The sequence below is a fragment of the Paramormyrops kingsleyae genome, chromosome 2, assembly GCF_048594095.1.
Source record: "Paramormyrops kingsleyae isolate MSU_618 chromosome 2, PKINGS_0.4, whole genome shotgun sequence".
In the NCBI taxonomy this organism is placed as follows: domain Eukaryota; kingdom Metazoa; phylum Chordata; class Actinopteri; order Osteoglossiformes; family Mormyridae; genus Paramormyrops; species Paramormyrops kingsleyae.
This window is the reverse complement of record NC_132798.1, coordinates 36,272,402-36,292,730: the sequence shown is the minus strand read 5'-3', so window position 1 is coordinate 36,292,730 and position 20,329 is coordinate 36,272,402. Positions and strand designations below refer to the sequence as shown.

Sequence of the window (20,329 nt, the reverse complement as noted above, 5' to 3'; positions counted from 1 at the left end):
ACCTCTTTCCTGTCTGTACTGGGGCTGAGTGCATGGTGTGAGTGAGAGGGAGAGGAAGGCGCTGAGGTCTTGTGAGAAGAGCTTGGCCTGCTTCGCTGGGTTGTGCGTGGGAATGTGTGTTTGATAGTGTTGCTGTGGGTTAGGTAGTATGATCATACTTTATTTTTCTAATTAGTAAGTTTCTTGCCAAAGAAGAATCAACGAGGGGAGATAACGTTGCTTTTTCCCCCCCCCCCAAACTCGATTGTATCATTGCTCTTTTTTTTTTTGCAGATTTAGGTTCCATCGCATCGGTTGCCCTTATTGTTTCAGCCAGTGTTTCAGGCATTAACGCGGTGTTTTAAAGATGTCAGCCGGTTGCCAGAAGACCACAAGCCGGGCCATCCCGGGGACCAGACGGGTGATCATAAACGACGCGGCGCACATGCCGCACGAGTACTCCACAACTCCTGGAGGAACGTTATTCAGCACGACTCCCGGAGGTGAGGAACGCAATCCGGAACGCATGCCGTCGCTATTTATGATTACCGCGTAAATTCTAACCCAAGCGTCCTTAAGCCGTATTAAATTTTAGCTTATTGCTGTTATGCGAGGACCTGCTGTCGGTTATCTCTGCATGTTGTGCAGCTGAACACTGTGAGCGTTACAACAAAGAGAACGTGAACGGGGATCGTAATAATTTCTCTCATATTCTTGCAAGCGGCTTGATGTGCCGTTATAGCCCGACGGCCTCGGCACTGTTGACAGTACCGACGTGCGCTCTTGTGTCTTGCTTTGCCTTGATCTGCTATTGTTTACGCTGTCAATGCGACAGCCACCGACACGCAGCTATGTTACTGCGTGCGCTGTTGTGCAACACCTTGCGGGGAGCCTCAGCGAGCAGAGGACTGTGCCCTATTGACAAGCATGCGGCAGTCCCTGCAACGTTGTTGCAATAAACAATCTCCGTGTCTTTTGATAACACGTGGCATTTTGTAATAATATTTCTGAGGTTTCATTTCTTCTAGATCGTGGCACCAAAAGAAAACCCGGTGATTTAGTACTTGGCAGTTTTCGGATTCATTTGCATATAATTCGTTGTACACGGTCATTATTGTTGCTGATGCGCAGACCAGCATTCTTCAGATAGTTTGTTTAGGTAGCTGGCCTGCAACTGACTTACACATATACGTCAATACGGAATTTATACTTAAATACCTGGCCTCTGTGATTAATACAGTTGCCTTCTCCATTCTCACATTTAACAAGATATTTCTGCATGGCACCTGTCAAAACACACTATTGTCCGTCAGCTTATAACCATGTCTGATGTAAATATGAACTTGTTCTTATGCGGTTTGTGGTGACTCATAATATTTACCCTCAGCTGTTTTCTCTAATCATGTTTAAGGCTTTTGCATTTCACAAAGAAATTTCTTTTTGGGTGAGTATGATAGACTGGATCTGATATGCCATTTACAAACGAGACAGAAGGTCCTGTTGTAACATTACACAGAATGAATTTACCACAGAAACACGGAGAATGATCAGGGATGGCATTTAAGGCAGTTGACTGCAAGGGTGAAGGGAACAAAAGAAAAATAATCCAACTGCAGTACAGCTCGGTATTTTTGGTTTTGTAATGTTCTTGGGTTTTTTCTTCCTTATTTCCAGTTTCAGCCGGTCATATGGACTGAACAGGCTCACAGACAAAGTGTGAGCTCGCATTTTAACCGAAACAAACTGTAATTGTCTAACTTCCCTCTTTATGTTAACCCTTTATTTGGTGTACTTCCATATCAGCCACCAGCACACACAGGGCTATCTCCCAGAGCTGCCGTTAGGGTTTCTAATGTAAAAAGATAGTTTTGTTGTTTCTTAAGGGTTCAACGGGAAAACCTTGCAGCAGAAGCCTCTGATTGGCCTTTGTTTCTCTCCACGGGTCTTAAGGTCACTGGGATAAGAGCATCTGCTGAATTCACACGTGGCGACACCGGTGAATATCTCGGCTCCGCCCCCCAGTCAGCAGATGCACCAGGGCCGCTCCGCCTCATTAACTCTATGTTAACGCCCCCCCCTGCCACCTCTGCCAGTCTTGCTAGCGCTGGTGTGTCTCGGGCTCTGTTTTACTGCCCCCTTTGGGCATGGGACCGTTTGGACATGGCTTAGGAAACCGGAGAGAGAGAACGGGTGGGGCATGGCAGACATACCCTTTACCTATGTGCCTTTGTGTCAACGGCATCCGTGCCCACCCTGATACATATTCCGACACCTTGTTATGAGAGAAGCTAGCCAACAGGAATTTAAGCGTGACTCTAAAGAGAGTGTATTTATAGTTGAGAGATTACACAATGTACAAGTGACTTCGTCCCCCCATCTCGATTTCAGTCACGCCCCCTCTCACTGACTGTTTATATTTGGGTCTGTCCAGATGCTGCTCAGGTCGCCCTAAGTTGATTTAAAATAAAAGGTTGGCTGTTGGCGTTTCCTAATCGACTGCTTTGCCAGGAGCTGTTTTCCAGGCACATGTCATACTTTGTTCCAGCGTGACTGTGTTGCAGCGCCACCTAGTGGCTGTGATGAATAGTCTCCCTCATCTGGCACACTCTGCCTTGCTTCCTACCCCCAATTCCCAATACTATGCTTGTGTTTACTGTTCTTTACCCCCCGCCCTTCATCTGACTGACATCACTCTTTTCTCTTGCCCTTCCTCTCATCCATTTGCTCTGTAGGCACCAGGATCATCTACGACCGCAAGTTTCTGCTAGACTGCCGCAGCTCCCCCGTGGCCCGGACCCCCCCTAGGTGCCTTCCTGACATTCCGGGGGTCACCAGCCCCCCCTCTGCCCACGCCAATAATGACACGAGCCTGCAAGGACATACATTGGAGACACTGAACAACAACTGCAACCTCCCTACCGAAAAGTCTGCTGGTGAGATTTTTTTTTTCTCTACCAATGGGATAGATGAGACTAAACCCAACACAGACAGTGACCTGCTACACTAAACCCTTTTCTCATCCATCATTTTTCTTGGTTCCCTTTGGCTGTCCAGGCCTTACTAACAAAACCTCTGTTCCATTCGTCAGCCATCTGGTCCACCAGAACCAAATTGCTGCCTCCCTTTGTCCTCAAGGGCATCATTTACGCAAAAAGCATTCATTGTGAAATATGATCAAATTATTACACCGCTGGGCTAAAAGCTATTTAGAGGCTAACATTTCTGCGGTGACCCTGTCGTACAGTGTTCCTTGTCCTGATGGTCTGGGTATCTGACACAGGTTAACTGCTTTGTTTTTAGAAATTGAATGCAATTGTGTATATATAGGGGCTCCTCACCATTGGCTCAGGAGTCATGTGAGTGCTGCTGTCTTGGTTTCATGCCAGTGGGGGGCGCTCTCTTCTTGCGTTTAGGGGAAGACGCTCAGTTTGAGATGGACATCTGACTGCACGTTTGGATGTAAAGAGAGTGAGCTGAAGATGACAGAGAAATGACGGTGCAACAATGATGACGACGCTTACAATGAAGGAGAGCAAACCCTACCCCACCCACCAGCACCAAATTAATAACCCAAAGCCACCACCCCTAACTCCCACCCCACAGCTGTTCCTGGGCCTACATCTACTACTGAGAACAGGTTCCTTTCAATGCTGCTGTCAGGACACAACACGCGCACACAGACCCCGCCCAATTCTGCCTCCCAGCCAATCCCAGATCAGCTTGACACCCCTTTGTGTTCCCTCCCCACATACACTCGGCATTCACTTTTCTCCACGGTCCTTTAAGCAAACATCCACCGGCATCTGGGTCAGGATGGTGTGATGGCTGCTCTCCATAAACCCTGAGTGCAGTAGGAATCTGTCCAGTTTCCCCAGTGGTTTTACATTAATCTCTTTGGTCCGGCAGTTTGGATGTGGCCAGGTCTGCTCACACAGCTCATGCCTCAACAAGAACATTTACTCCCTTTTGGCCAGGTGGCCGACACCTTGCCACTATGACTTCTTAGAAGTGTTAATCACAAATCCAGTTTCCTAACTGCTCTTTGCAGTCGCCTAAACAGGTCGGTCTTGTAGCCGGTTGGTGTACCAGTCACCCCACTTGTCAAAAAACCTAAGGTACAGGTTTTCCTACTTGAATGAAAAAAAAATTCTCCCATGTGTACAATTTGACTTTAAGATGATTTAAGAAAAAGTCCTGATTTAAAAAAAAATAAATAAAAAAAGTCCAGAGAACCTCTCCTTCGCTTTCCTGTTTCTGAATGTCACAGATAATTTTTGCTTTATGATTTGTTTGGAACAAAGTGTCATAAGTTTGAATGTGATTTTTTTTCCATCTTCTCCAAACGAAGATCTTGCCTGTTTTCATTTGTTATGGGCAAATAAAGACAAAGCAAGGAATTACAGTGGTGGTGTGTGTATTTTTTCTTTCCATTTTTCTCCAGAAAAGCTTTCCTGGCCTCTCGGGGCTTTGGCTGTTTATATGAAGATGCTTCATTATGTGTCCTGTAACGGAAAGTCGTCCTGGTACTTGAATCAGCTCTCTGATGATTACGAGCCTGACTCCTTGTCCCTTAATTTACCATGTATTAAGTGAAGTAGGCCTATGTACCTTCAAATGAGCAATACATTGACGCTTAACTTTAACAATGTGACACATGAAAATGTTTGTAATACCCAATCACTTCAGTTTTTCTACGTGTGTTCATTTGCTGCATTGGTGACACTTGACGGCACAAACAGTTTGTAATAACTCACAAATTGTGAACAAATACAGTTGGTACTTCAGATAAAAGATGCGTCACGATTCATTAATGATGAAGAAACATGAGATTAGTATCTAACCTTTTATTCATTACTTCAGTAGTTCTTTCAGTAGCTGACAAAGGTTTACAGAATTAACAGATATAGTAACCAATACATTAACTGCCTGAGAAAAAGGTGCGTCACGATTCATTAATGATCAATTAATATCAGATCAGTATGCAATTAAGGCTAAGTTTGTGGTTAATTAATGCATAATTAATAGTATAATACTATATTATTTGTGCCCCGTCAATAATATATTTTAATCGAAAATTACGGGTTTATTGCGAATAGTAAAACTACAAATGACTGCATTGTCTACATAAATCGATGGCTACATGTATCTTCACTGTCGGTGGTCGTGCCAACAGTATTTTAAACGGCTCATCATCGTCATTAATGGCCTCCTAATTAACGACCGACAATGAGCATTTAATCTGAATACAGAGCTGTGCCGCATTGATTACTGACAAAAACTGGGATTTAGGTGGGGAGTAAGAGAAGTGACCGGGCCGTGGTATCGGGGTCAGGTTGGGGGGGAAAAGAAATGTGTATTGGAGAAAGTGGGAGGTGGAGATCAATCAAAATATCGGAGACTTTCGGTTCCCTGGGAAATATCATTAGTCTGGTAAGTGATGCATACATGTTCGGCGTTCCGCAGCCCGCCGCTGTACGCCAGAAGAACAAATGGACCGCGACATGGTTATTCACGCTGCAATAAAGCAGTAAAAAGGCGACCGGGTCGTTGAAAGCGATAACAGCACCGATAGAAATGTATCCATGATCAGAGCAAGCATCCGCCCTTTGTAGTCGGCAATACACTGATGAGCGAAGGAATACCAGCGAGGTAAATATCAGTTGTATCGTTTTCTACATATTGTATTTATTACAACATCCCTTGCACTGACACGCATTCTTGCATTGTATTGTTTTAACTGTGTCTTTGACAGCTGGAGAGAAATTAATATACTTATTATGTGTTAATATACTTGTCCTAATTATAAACCTAATTATGACTGTGCATTTGAAGTTTTAAAACCTGATCTTAAAGCTGTTCGGCTTAAGAAATAACTTTCGAATACCCCTTTCGCAATTCACTTCTAATATATTCCTATACAACTCTATGATAGGCATATATAACAGTGATGCATATTATAATTAACTGGATTAATCTTCGATCATTAACTATAAATGTAATCCTGCGTAAATTCTGCCTTTAAGGCGCAACTTCTGCATGCGGGGCTGGGTGTGTAGACTTAGGACTTAAGTTAGGTCTATCGGTGAGCGACCCTGCTGTTCCTTAAGCGGGGAACGTGTGTGGGACTCGAATTGCTCTCGTCCATGGGTGTCTGGGCATCGTCCATCGCAGAGGGAAAGGGATCTCTGGAAGCTCTCAGGAATCCGCAGCCAGGATGGACGACATTCCTCAGACAACAGATGAACCCGGGTGAGCCGCCAACTAAGACCAGAACTCCATTGCCTGTTTTAGGGCAATAAAGCTTTTCTTTGTTGACTTTTTGATTGCAAGTAACAGTGATGAAATATAGGCATGAAACCAAAGCTGAATGTAATGGTGTAAGGCCTACTGCACTAATGTTGACTACAAATACACTGATGATGCTTGAAATTACAGATCTTGCTAGGCCTCCGTCTCCAAGGAAACGCCTCTTGAATAGTCTAATTCTAAAGATAAGGTCAATTGGAAGTAACATATTACGTTTTAACATAATATAACGAATTAATGCCGAATCCCAAAGCCATGATGTGCAAGTTAAGAGGCAGAATGCATTTAGTTCTGGAAGAATCGAATATTTTGTACGGAATCCAGTAGATGGCGCAAGAGCAGTCGTTACGATTAGATAGTAAATCACTTGGAAAGTTTGTTTGAATCTACACGTAATAAAGCACTTCAGGTTCTACAGGTTTTAACCATATATACACTCCCACAATAATAAGTAATATTGATATGAAATATTTTCTTTTTAAAAACCTATAGCATTGTGTACTTTCTCTGCAAATGGTCTGTGAATAGAAACAAAGAAATATTTATATTTATCTATTGACCAGAGTACAGGGAGATGGAAATTGCTGTGCAATTTTGTGCTCAGCTTTCCTCTAAGCGCTCCTAATTATGATGAATTTGATTTCCTACTCATTGGGTGAAGTAGGTGCAGTTCATGAGGAAATTGACAGCTGGTTTTGCAGTAAGTATATGTACATGCAGCTATAGAGGGAGATAAGCCTTAAAATCAGACTGAATATTTGTACAAGTATAAGAACAGACACTTAGTATTGTGTTTTGCCACATATCCCACCTCACTCTCTTTTTTTTTAAGGCACACACACATACAGAGGTGAGAGCAAAGTCTGAGGGTCTGAGCTGGGATCAGCTGAACATCCAGTGCACAGTGTTTATAGGGGTTCAGCCCTTGCTTACCGGCCCAGAGACATGTTTACTCTGCCAAGTACTGGATTTCATCCTTCTAATCATACGCACAGAGGCCTACCCTGCTGATCCACCCACCACCTCTAAAAAGCGAAACCCTTGGGGGGGGTTCTTACTTGATACAAATGAATGCTAAATGCATCAAAGAAAGCTTTAAAATGCTTGTCTTGTCTTTAGATTAAAGGAACTGGACACCCAAGTATTATTAGGTGGGTTCATTGTCTATGAAAGTTGGGTCACTTTGGCATTCTCCACCATGATGTCATTCCAGAAGATGGCGTCAAACCAGTCACCTGGCAAAAACAAAACAGAAAAACAGACTAATCACCTACTGAATATCAGATGAAGGGAGCAGCCCTGCCACCAACAGATACTCCCCCCCCCTGTTTTGTCTCTTGCCCTCCTCCTCCAAAACCTGGGTAGATGCTTATCGTGGGGTGGGGACGCTTATAGGCGTGGGGGCAGCCCAGGGGACCTGACTTTAATTTTTTTTTCACACCTCTTTGAACTTTCAGAGCAGCACCTTCATTGCAGTGAGAGCTGAGCAGTGCCTTTGCAGAGAGCCATCAGGTGGCCAAGCAGGTGAACGGCAGTCCGCCCTGGTTTGTCATCACGTTTCCTTTAATACCTCCTGATAGCCTTTAGAATGTTTGCTCATGCATATATATCACTGCAACTATTTCAGCTTCCGCATTCCACATTGACATGCCATGACAGTCAGTGGATTTGTTCCATTACAAGACAAGGGTCACAGGATATGACATTTACAGCTCAACATAACCTTTACGGCTCAGATTAAACCCACAACTGGCAGTGTCGATACAGTAAATACAGTATGGCTTATTGACAATTATATTTGAGTAAACTGCTAAAGCTGAATATAATACAAACTTTACAAATAAAATGTATTATTATTATTATTCATCCATCCATCCATCTCTCCATCCATCCATCTTCAATACCTGCTTATCTAGTACAGGGTCACTGCATGCCTGAGGCCAGGGTGCATGAGGAAGGGGACCCCCTAGAGGGGATGGAAGTCTGTCATTATTTTGTATGATTGTAGAAATGTTATAAGTATGTCACTATAATATTACATATAGCACTACTGATGCAAGTAAAACAGTGTGCAATTACTTTAATGTCGAAGTATGTTGTTCCAAGGTTTGGACTGAAGATTTTATTTATTTATTTTTAGTGTAATATGGGGCTGGGAAAGCAAGCTGCACAGTGGCTCGGTGGGTAGCATCGCTCAGTCCTCCCTTCTGTCTTCACTGTGCGTGTGGACACTGCATGTCCTTCCATTTAGTACAGGTTACCTCTGGGTACTGTGCTTTCATCCCACTGTCCAGTTAGGCTAATTGAAATTAGCCCATAGTCTGTACATGTACACTGCCTGGCCAAAGGCAGGTGGACACCCCTTCCAATTATTCAGCTCAGCTGTTTCAGCCACACTCATCGCTGAAAGGTGTACAAAATCAAGCACAAATGTGACTTCCACAGACAAACACTGGCAGTAGAATTGGTCATACTGAAAAGCTGAGCTACACAGGATGTCACCATCGCAGCAAATCAGTTCGTCAAACTTCTGCCGTCAGACCTGCCCCAGTCCACGGTTAGCACTGTTATCGTAAAGTGGAAGCGTCTGGGAGCATCCGCACCGAGCCGTGGAGAGGTGGCAGGGTGGGAGCACAGAGTGCCAGAGCAGGGGGCTTATAAACATCGCCTTTCCTTAGGAGAGTTTCAAACTCCCTGAGGATGTGCAATGCTAAGCATTAGCTCCAATGGTATTAAGCACATCACCACTGGACTGTGGGGCAGTGCAAATAGGTTCTCTGGAATGATGAGTCACGCTTTACTATCTGGCAGTCTGATGGAGGAATTTGGATTTGGTGGATGCCAGGAGAACCAGCCTGCCTTAGTGCACTGTAATGTTTGGTGGAGGAGGGTTGCTTTTCACGGTTTGGCTTAGGCCCCTTAGTTCCAGGGAAGGTTAATCATAACTCGGCATACAAAGATGTTTCAGACAATTCTATGCTTCCAAATTTGCAGCAGCAGTTTGTTGACGGGTCTTTTCTGTTTTAGCATTGCTGGAAAAAATCTGAATGTCCAACCTCTCCAAAAAATGGTTGTTCCAAAAAACAACCATTAATTAGTTTATTAGTATTGGAGAATGTGGAGAGCCTGAAAATGGCAGGCAGTGGGAGGTGAGAACTGGATTCAGTGGGGGGAGGGCGGGTATGTGAAATTTTGCATCTCTGGGAGAAGTAGCAGCACCTGGCTGGCCTTTGAGACTGGCTAAGGGGAAGCACGCCGGGGCAAGTTCACTGCCTCCCCCCTCACTGCATGGACAAGCGTGGGCAGGGGGCCCTGCCCCAGCCACGGCACTTAGCGACCCTCAGCTGCCATTACGCTCACGCCCAGTTTCGGGGTTTAACAGCGTCCCTCGTGGCAGGTAGCTCAGCCCAGACTACAGTGTCCCGGGGCTATCAGGTGAGGTGCTCGGGGTTTGGGACTGGCCTATAGTGTACAGTGTCCCCCAGGGATCAGTGGTCCTGGTCACCCCACTGCAGGTGACTGGTTGAAGGCCTTCATGTTTAAGATGCAACCCTTATTTCTGCAGGGGTTCATTGTAAGATCTTGGTAAATGTGAGATTCACCAACTGAGCAATCTTTGGCCAATAATCTGTGGCTCTTTTACTCCCCATGTCTTGAAAAATGAATCTGTTTAAAGGAAATAAGTTAGGCCACTGCCAAAAAATATAGTATATCAGTATATCCATCTTCTACAACCACTTTACAGCACAATGACTGTGGAGTTGATCCCTGAGCCGTAGGCAGGAGACACACTGGCAAGAGGAAACCGGAGGACCCACACATATTTGGTGGTTGGGAAGGAGAGATGGATAGATAGATGACCTGTATTGAATGTGCAATGAAAGGATAAGTAAATCCCAGAGCACTCCCTCAACCAATCAGATCAATCAGTTGGATCTACTGCAACAGCCCACTATAGGGCCCATAGGTAGCATGTAGTTGTCGAATACCTACATTCATATTGAAAAAAAGGCTGCAGGTTCAAGGCCCACGAGGAGGAGCTGCATCCTTGAGGGGGGGCACTTAGCTAAAGTGCTGCAATAAAATGTCCAGCATGAACAAAGACGGAGCATTAAAATATGCAGGGATCCTTTGGATGAAAGGCCCCTTAGGGCAATTGAAACTAAAATGATTTTGGTGGGGGGTGGGGGGGTCAGGTCGCAGAAAGGAAGCTTTGACAAAGTAGGGGCACCAAGCGTGTCCTCTTTTCCAGGGAGGTGTGCAGCAGTGAACATGGGGAAGTGTGACTTTTGGGGGCCACTTTGAAGGAGCCCCTCGCATGCACACAGTAGCCTCTTGGCATCGTAATGTTAGCCCCCCCCACCCCCACCCCAGGACATCCCGTCTATCCCCTTATTAGGGACCTTGTTACCACTCTCCTGCCCACCTCTTCCTGATGCCCCCCCCCTCCCCTCCCCTCCGGCAGTCCTCTTTCTGTCTCTCATTAGCCCCCCACCCCCCCGCCGAAACCTGCAGCCCTGGGGTCTGAACCCCCCCGGCATAGGAAACCATGTGGCTGTGCACTTTGCGAGGATGCTGACGACTTCCCATGCAGTTACATGGCCCGGGGTGGGGGGGAGTAAATGGCTCTTTGACAGCTGCTCGCAGAGGCCATAAACACTTTTTCAGGGGATGGCTGCCAACCTAAACGTCAAAATCCACACTCAGCTGCCTCCCTGCTGCCCCAAAGGATGGAAATGTGCCATTTCATTATCTGCTTGGCCGTCGCCTTAATGCAGAAAGGCACATGTTACACACTACCTATACAGATATTTGTATGTATCATTTAAATGCATGTTAAACAAATGTGTTATGCGAGTAATTTATGTTGAATGGTACAATGAAAATACCCATCCTGTCAGCACCTTCCTCTGCCAGCTTTTGAAAAGCATTACAGCAGAAGTCAAATGGGAAATGAACTGTAAAACATTCCATTTAAGTGCTGACTGTCCTACCTCACTACGCTACTGGATATTGCATTAACACTTTTGATGACAGAAAAGGTGTGTAAGTGTAAAGTAACAATACGCTGTTTTGGTAAGATTATGGCATTAAAAAGCTTGAAAAGGTAAAACACAGTGGTGTTCATTTGACCCCCTCCAACTCTCCCAAATTTGTTTTTTTGAAATCAGATCTCATCTACTTACAGTGAATGAAAATGTAACACCTTTTGAATCAATAAAATATTGTGCTTTATTAATATTCTTTTTACAATGTCATTTACAAAAATATAATTAATTACACTGTGAATTATCAGCATACGTGTTAATATAGCCTGTTTAACAAAGACCTACGAAAAGGACTATTCATGAAATTCATATGATTTTTAGATTCCCTTAGTTCTCCTGTTGCATTGAAAGTACAAAAATGTATAACTTGTCTCTGAACATTTCAGCAGAAATTTCATAGTACTCTAAAAATACATATTTTTTTACTATGAATGGAAAAACAATGCAACAAACATTTCTATACAACAAAGAAAAAAAAATCACAAAATATTTAAATATATTCTTGTAATATTTAACATTACAAGAGTGAAATAAGGATCGAAGATTTAAGTCAACCTTCAAAACTTCAGAAGAAATAAAGAGCTATCACAGTCATGACAACTATCAAAAAGTTACTTTGGGTGACTTGCATTTACCCACATCTGGAGGTTAACTTTAAATAATAACCTTGCAGGACACAAGGTAGGAGTGCCAACTACCAAAGGTCTTTGGTATGTTTGTATGTTCCAGTCCTGAGGGATAAAGTTTTGTTTTGCACCTCTGGGATTGTCAGTAAGCTTCTTAGTTTTGACTGGTGACCCGCTTAAGTGACTGTGGAGTTGCTTTACGGTGGGGGGCAATGGGATTGGGGGGTGGAGGCCACACCCAGTCAGTGGCAACCGCACTCCTCCACGATCATGTCCTCATGGTGACGCAGGACCACGCCTTCATTCTCGTAGTACAGCATGGAGAGCGGGCTGAGGCGGATGGGCACGCAGGACGGGCATGCCACTCGCTCGGGGTGATAGAGCTTCAGGAGGCTCTGCAAGAGAGAAGGGAGACAAGAGGATGTTATTCACACAGTGAAGACACTCTAAACCAGTGTTCCCAAGTCCGGTTCTCGGGGACCCACAGCAGGGCTCCAAACTCCCTTCCAGCAAAAATGTGGATTGTCTGAGTCCTCAAGAACCGGATTGGGAAACACTGCACTTAACAACACAGGCAAAATCAGCATAAAAAATGGAACATGGAGAGATAACCACACTAATATTCAAGCAGTAGTCAGTCAACCAAGTGAAGAAAATGAGGTCCTTAAAGCTCTAAAAAATAAGATTTGTGTCTCACCTGCATGTAGGCGTGGTTGGTCGGCTTGAAGGACTCATCAACTGGGGTGGGGCACTCACCCTCGCAGCGGAAGGCATTGTAACGCTTGGGGTACACGATCCACTCGTTCCAGCCAATCTGGTCGAAGTCCACCCACATGTCCACCTTCCGGCACAGGGGGCGCTGGCTGGTCTCCGCGGGGGGTGGGGTGACCACTGGGCCACCTGCCGCTCGCACCCGCTCCTTTTCCATGCGGTTCCTCTTGTGCCGTCGGTTCTGGGAGTCCCGGCTGCCCCGGTCCAGCCCCACGTACTTGGAGTGCTCTACGGTGCGGATGAGCGTGGGGGTGCGCTGGCCGTGTGGCTCTCTCCTGTGCTTGGAGAAGACCACCATCATCACCCGGTCAGCAGTTGGGTGCTGGACCCGCCTCTGTGTCGGGCGCCTCAGCCTGTGCTCAGGATCCTCCTTCTCCTCCTGGTGTTCCTCGTTCTCCTGTGGCACTGGCTCCTCCACAGCCTCCACCTGACCAGGAGAGGATTCCCCCTGGTGCAGCCAGTACCTGAGCAGCGCCGTCACATTGAAGACCTTCCAGGAAGACTTGATGCTGCTGGGAGAGGAGTTGAAGCTTCCCAGTAGGAGGCGCTCTTCAGGGCAAGGCTTCATCTCTGGGGAACAGGGGTGACTTCGGGAGTGATAGATGTCCACGGTGGCATGCTTGGCGGTGCTGAACTCAGGCAGTCGGATCCGCAGCTCAGAGAGCTGGACATCGTCACTGGCGGAGATGGAGGACATGTCAAATGTGACGGTCCACTTGTCACCAACCTGATGGCAACCTGAAGCAGAGAAAAGCAAATGCAGATCAGAACACATGCAATGTGGGAATCTTTGAGAATGCCATAATAAGCCATAAAGCAAAAATCGTGAAAATTTGACAGACACGGCAAGAGTAGGTTTCGTCGACACAATTAAAAGCCGCAGAAACAGCGCAGTAAAAGTAATTCGTGTTCAGCAGAGCTACTGCGGGAACAAAGCGAACGTCAAAACGCTGCGGCGGCGCAGGGAAAAGAAATTTAGAGGTGGAAAGAATTGTGTATTGAACCTCCAGCGCGGTCACATTTGTAACAGACGTCTGGGAGCCTGCCAATACACACAGTCCACTCACATAAAACAGAAAGCCCCTTTAAAGTCGAATAAGCATCGTGACAAGCCCGGGTGATAAAACAGGAGTTACCGATAAACACAGATGCGGTAGTTGACTAAAGATTATAGTCCGATAAACCCCTTACGCATGTCATTAAAATGTAATTCACCCTTCAAGCTGATGCGTAAAAAAATGCAAAAAAAATTCTCTCTACCTGTGTGTGTGTGTGTGTGTGTGTGTGTGTGTGTGTGTGTGTCTATATATATATACACACACACAGGTAGAGAGAATTTTTTTGCAAATATTTTGAAAATTGGACTTACCTTTCGCTATCAGACTTAGGACGGAGTCCGGGTTGTCTGCGCCGCTGCTGCTGACGAAGCTGACAGCCGTCGTATCCCCAGCCTTGAAGGTGCGGTACAGCTGCATCATGTACAACGGGTACCTGCTGGGGTGGTACCGGGAGCTTGTATATCCAAAAGCGGATCCCGGAGTCAAAGAGGAGCGCTTGGGGTCGTAGGAGTCCAGATATAATGTCTCACTGAGTCCCAGGGAGCCGGGATGCGAAACTGACTCCGAAGCCCCGACGCTGGTCCAGGATGCGACGAGAACAGCGAGTATGAAGGTGCCCATGTCTACGGCTATTTGTAATTCCGCTTATGCAGCTTGTGAACAAATACCGTCAAGAGAGAACGTAAAGTCGAGAGGCAGAAAAGGGTATTCAGCGTCCTACTCCTTGCCTGTCTAGCTTAGACTGAGGCTGCGAGTGCCCTGTCCCCCGAGTAAGAGCATTTATAGTGCACAGCTGCCCTTTGATGACCTCTGTCATCCACGGGGCTTTGAAGTGCTCCGTAGTGCCCCTCCAAAGTGGGACAAAATGTTAGATCTGTCAAGTTCATTGTCTCTCGAAACTCTCCAGGCTTTTATATTCATGACGTATGAAGACCCAAATCCCTTTGTGCTGTATATTGGAGACCCCTTTGACAAGCCACCTTGACAGTGATATTAGTCAAACAAATCAGTAAATGGGGGCGGACTAGAGAAAGGATCTACGCACGCGTACTTAATTACTTGTAATTGTTTGGTTCAGTTTTAAGACGTAGAGTAAAAGGTGTAAAAAACTAGTTACTACTTTCTCGAATACGTATACGCCCCTTTATAAGGGGAGGTCAAAATAAAATGAAATCTGGACCCAACACAATGCATTTCGAGACGAAACAATTAAATGTGAACATCACGTCTTGATTGGGAATGAATTAAAAATATATATTTATAGGGACTTCGATCTTCGACAAAAAACAGTTTGCACTTGCTGTTTGGTGTTTCATCACTAATCACCAGCAAAAACAGAGCCAACATTTCGATATTAATGAGCCATTAATTTCAAGAATCAAACTATATGAGCATTTTCTTTATTTCTAAAGGCAGTATGTTTCTGTTGGCCTGTACTTTTTAAAATGATCGTATTAATATGTTTGTGTTAACACAGCCTACGGTTCGCATCTACATGATGCGCTGCCACCAAGCGCACATAATGTCATATAGTCTCGTCAATTCAGTTACTTGAAGTGCATGAATGAATTGGGACAATAATACAAAATCCGTTTGTACTGTTTGATATACAAATGCGTGTTAAGATATCAAAGGCTTAAACATGATATTTACTAACATTTTGATAATTCGAAAGCTATGAAGTTCTGAAGACACTGATCTGACAATAGATCAATCAATTTGTCTTAACACCAATTACCATTTTCGTCTTTAATTTCGTCGTTAAACATAATTTAATCCCCGAAACCCATCATCTTCATAACTGTACAATCTTAATTTCCAATGAGTATTAAATTCTCAAAACAAAACTTCAAACGGTCAACTTCTTTTAAGATTAATAAATTCAAACTCATACAACTATGCTACGGTCAGCATTGAATTGACCTAAATTACATGTTTAAATCATTTTAAATGATTAAAGATAAAACAAAGCAGCAAGAAAGTTAAAAAAAGGGTATTTTCATTCTTAATTTTAGGGTTTTCTTTCGGACAAATTCAAACTGACACTGCAGCATGCATCTCCCATTATTTCATCTTAAAACGGAAAAGGGTGAGTGTTAAATGTCACAGTTCGTGTAAGACACTGGTGATGTTAGTTTTCTCGTAAGCGGGACACTAAGTATTGCTTTATACGCGGTTTGGCTTCTTCATACTTATGATTTGCTTTGAATCTAAACGTAACATTCAAACATGTTAAATGCATCATTCAATTCAGATCGAACGCATCTAATGCAGACTGGCAAACAACACGAAAACTCTCAACAGAAATTTAATTTGCACGCATCCGAGCTTTCGTTTTAATAAAAATATAATAAAGTAAAAATAAAACGAAGACAGAATTATTCATTCATTTTTTTCCTACTAATATTCCATCAGCCATGAACTTATAAAATCACGAATGAGAAATAATAATTTTCTCGTGTCCTGCTGTTCGAACCAAATTAATGTGTATTAAAACAACATTAACAAAAACAAATCGCCTTCACACCCGGGGCAAGTAAAATTGACCATACTATACTATACGTAAAATATATGTAAAGTGTGGTGTTTATTGAATTTATGAAAAAGACGAAATATGACAAGTAACAGGAAACAGGTCTGGAAACATTACATGAATCTGGAAGGATGAGTTTCTTATAGATACAATGCATATATTTAAATCCGTATGGCAGCATGAACGTGAATTAGTGTAATTAGATTTAATTTACGTCGTGCTGTTTTTCAGAATACCGTTTTTAAAAAATACAGACCGGCGTAACAGGGCGTACAGATTAAACTACTCCTTGAAAACGAGAGCTAGTGAAAAAAAGACTAAGTTTTGGCTCCCAAAGATCTTGTAACGCTCTTCTCTTCAAGTCTGTGAATTAAAATTTCAACATACCGGATCTGTGCAATATGTATCTGTGCGTATGAACCATTAATATATATCATTTTTAGTGACATCACAGTATCCACCAGTCGCTTACTGTTCCAATACTTGTTTCCCTCGTTGTACCAAAGGCTCCTTCAAATGGAATTAAAGAAGTTCGTGACCTGTGGAGGACAGAAGTATATAAAGAACGGTGAGCAGAGTCAAAAACCTTCAAAGAACAATGGCGCCCTCGTGTGGCGCGGATTTGAACGACATGGTAGGGCAGCTGCTTTTAATTAAGACTGGTTGACAGTTACCTGCATGATAAACTCTTTCTGCACGTCCGAGTCCTCGGCAAACTCAACACTCGCATCCAACACAAGTACAGGCACTCGTTTCAGCTGCTCAAAGTGCAGTCTACAACCAAAAAGGAAAAAAATGAAACTGATTTGCTACATAATGCAAATTTCTAGTACAGCTTCTCAGAATTCACCTTAAATCATTTTGCAATAAGCAGTATGGGATGTCACACATGACAGCTTAGCAATTAAATGGACATCTTGAAATAAAAGGACTGGGAGTGATCATTAAACTACATGAGAGAATTAAAGGAACGCAATAGAAAACTCAAAATTTGAAAATAATTGCCCTACATATTTATAATAACTAGCTGCTTTTTAGGCTGTGTTTCTGACTGTATCCAAGTGGCTGTTTTCATACCTCAGTACTCAGCAGGTTAATAAAAAAAATCACTTTAAAGTTTATATTGTAATTTGTCAGTCAAAACTACTGATCGGATATATCATGAAGTAAATGCATCTAGAGTCATTTCACATCTATTTTTATACTTAGATATGCAACTATATTCACTCAATAATTGAAATGCTTGTATGCATTCCTGTGAATGAATAGTATGTTTGTATTTATGTTTAATGTGTTTGCGTGAGCATCCAGCATGCGAAATGGCCCTTACTCTGTGCTCCTGTGTACCAGCCAGTTCTCATGCTGAGTGTGCAGCCTCTCCAGATAGGCCAACTCCACCCCCTTCTCCTCATCCCGGCCTCGCCTTCCCAGGCGCTTGTGGCATATCTGTATGACAAACACACACCAAGCCTCCTTAGCAACCTCCAATGCAAAAGCCTGCTCATAAGTTAATAATGCAACTTGTTCACACACTACCTAGTGAACTCTAAATATTCTATAATCAAGGTTTTGCTTATATCCATGTTACATTCACAAGGTAAAGGACTGTTTACAGTATGAGACTGCATGTAAACTTTGGAACTCTGTTTCCAGAGCAACCCCAGGAACTGGAACTGTAAGATGTAGCTGTGGGCAGCAGTGAAGCATCATGGGAAACAAGTTTAAGAGAACAAAGCCAATGATTAATGCTCAGGAAAACTTTCAACTGCTGTCTACCATCAGCACCTTGTACTATTCCTAAGAATGTAATAACTACTGCTAAATGCTGTCAGTGGTGTACCTACAATCACAGAGATCTGTTCACTTAAGGATCTCAAAATGAACCACTTTCGAACTCCTTGCAGCTGCCAAAATTTAGTACTCAAGTGAACGATTCTGTCATTTTTATGAAACAGTTAGTTTACATTTTAGTAAATTAAAAAAACAGGTTGGGGTGGACAAGAACCTCTGGTGGTGCCTTCAAATAAATGATTCCCTCCAACTCCAAGCGCCGGCCAAACTGCTCGACCAGAAACGAGTGCCAGTCTTGGTAGACAGCCCACTCCACAGAGCTGATACAGCCCAGATGGACCATGTTGAGTGCAAATATGTACCTGTATACAACAAAAAGTGGCAAAAGGGCAGGGAAATTAAATACACTGCAAGTTAGTAAAAATAGCGCCCCCCAAAATTAATTAAGTTTGGTATGGTGATCTTTACCTGTCACTGTAGACGGAACGCTCAAACACCTGCACAGGCGTGGCGCGTGCGCGGAGTAGGCGCTGGGGAGGCAGCTGCAGCTGCGTACGCAGGCGAGTCATACATGAGAAGGTCTGGAAAGTGTAAGCCCAGCGCTGCGGGTCTTTGTACATCATATCCAGAAGGTTGCTCGCGGATTGCTGAGAAGAGAATTAGCCACATAAAGAAGCACACTGCGTAAGGAAATTGAGTCTACGCTAGGCTACGACGTTTAATTACTCTTTGGTGGCCTCCTGGCAGTTAATTGGCCAAGCATTATTCCAAAGACGCATGTCCACACCTGGGACGTGTCCACTTTCTGCCACTTGGTGACCGGCTCGGGTACGACCTCCCAGTCTTTACTCGCAGACCGAAGAAGCTTCGCAAACGTTGATTTCCCTACCGCTGTTATTCACGCAGACAAAAGGTACCGCAGGTAATGATGTATAGCATACTGTTCTTTTGCAACGGATTAAATTTACATCTTAATAACAAAGCACTCTGATTCCATAAAGCCCACAGTGGCTCTTGATTGAAGGAGAGCTGATGACTTACCAATGTTTCCTTCTATTGAAACCCTCTTAATCCGGTTAACTTCATGCATTTGCTGTCCTGCATTCCCATACTTCTCATCCGTGGAAAGAACACGTTTACGCATCTGTTTGACCGCATTTTCCGAATATATACCTCGGCTGGGTACAAGATCGCGTCTACTGATCCACACTTTCTTTGTGTCTATATGGCAGAACAAAGGGGATAATATCCATGATGTATTTCTATGGAATGTGATCGGACTGAAAGCCACACAATTCCGTCCAAGGGCCCCATAAACGACACGAGGCATAGTCCTCATCAGGCGGCTGTACCAGTTTCCCTATGACAGCAGTTCAATGATGAAGCCCCATTAACTGAATGATGTGTGTAACATTTCAACATAGCAAACTGATAGCTGGACCCTACTCGTGTTGTTTTAAAAGAGAAGCGACATTAAATTAGCTTTCTTTTTCTAGCCACTTCACTTTGTAATAGTTTGACTGCAGGATACTAACCGGACTGATTTTTTACTAGGTTTGTTTACAGCATGCCTTAATCTGGGTCTTCCGCCAGATACCAGATTCACTTCCGGGTCAGGAGTAGGCACGAGCTGTGTGTTGCTCCCATAGCAACAGTCTGGAGTTCAGATTAAATAATGGTTACGGTTAGCAAAACGAAAATTCGAACTGACATTCTGAATAACTACCCGAAACACGGAAAGGAGGCATTGTAATCCTGTTCTTGCATTGCATCCGTCCGCAATCTACAGTACCATATTTTATGTTTTCTGTCCACCTGATCTCAGACTTGGGTAATTTTCTTTTGATAATCATGAGAAATTCCTGTATCTGACTTTCATAAACTATTTCATAAAAATGGTGATCTATCGACATGTCATATTATGTACAACTTGGTCAAATGTAAAATAATTCCACTTAAGTTTTTTTAAATTTACATGCAATAAATGAAACAAAAAACTTCCATAAGCAGGTCTGTCACGTTTATTTAAAATTCATCCAGCTATTTTTTCCACAATATAGACATTTTTGCAAAGGCACAGATATGTACAGGTAATATACTAAAAATATATAAACCAACGGTAAAAGAAATTATAGCAATAGACCAGCTAATTACGAAAATGTCTATCTGCATGATGCATTAAAAATTATAGGCCTCATTGTGTTTAATTTGATGATA

General features: G+C 43.6%; 3 protein-coding genes across 6 annotated transcripts; 1 reads left to right on the top strand and 2 right to left on the bottom strand.

Moving 5' to 3' along the window:
- The first annotated feature begins 1 nt into the window (after position 1).
- On the top strand, positions 2-4,381 carry eif4ebp1 (eukaryotic translation initiation factor 4E binding protein 1). Its single transcript, XM_023843311.2, has 3 exons — positions 2-482; positions 2,712-2,912; positions 3,393-4,381. Exons 1-3 carry the CDS (start codon positions 347-349, stop codon positions 3,422-3,424), a joined length of 369 nt encoding a protein of 122 aa, XP_023699079.1. The 5' UTR covers positions 2-346; the 3' UTR covers positions 3,425-4,381.
- A 3,120-nt stretch (positions 4,382-7,501) lies between these two features.
- On the bottom strand, positions 7,502-19,743 carry dguok (deoxyguanosine kinase). 4 transcript variants are annotated; one of them, XM_023843349.2, is made up of 8 exons: positions 19,154-19,723; positions 18,900-19,003; positions 18,581-18,759; positions 18,327-18,474; positions 17,652-17,767; positions 16,996-17,095; positions 16,794-16,860; positions 7,502-7,520 (listed from the first exon to the last, which is right to left on the bottom strand). In XM_023843349.2, exons 1-7 carry the CDS (start codon positions 19,449-19,451, stop codon positions 16,834-16,836), a joined length of 972 nt encoding a protein of 323 aa, XP_023699117.1. In that variant the 5' UTR covers positions 19,452-19,723; the 3' UTR covers positions 7,502-7,520; positions 16,794-16,833. The 4 variants fall into 4 exon arrangements, with proteins under 4 accessions (XP_023699117.1, XP_023699118.1, XP_023699116.1 ...); XM_023843350.2 differs by lacking the exon at positions 7,502-7,520 and having other exon boundaries at positions 16,357-16,860; positions 19,154-19,333; positions 19,648-19,743; XM_023843348.2 differs by lacking the exon at positions 7,502-7,520 and adding an exon at positions 16,357-16,684.
- On the bottom strand, positions 11,493-15,952 carry LOC111860051 (nodal homolog 2-A-like). Its single transcript, XM_023843346.2, has 3 exons — positions 14,100-15,952; positions 12,657-13,468; positions 11,493-12,354 (listed from the first exon to the last, which is right to left on the bottom strand). Exons 1-3 carry the CDS (start codon positions 14,407-14,409, stop codon positions 12,202-12,204), a joined length of 1,275 nt encoding a protein of 424 aa, XP_023699114.1. The 5' UTR covers positions 14,410-15,952; the 3' UTR covers positions 11,493-12,201.
- Positions 19,744-20,329: the final 586 nt, after the last annotated feature.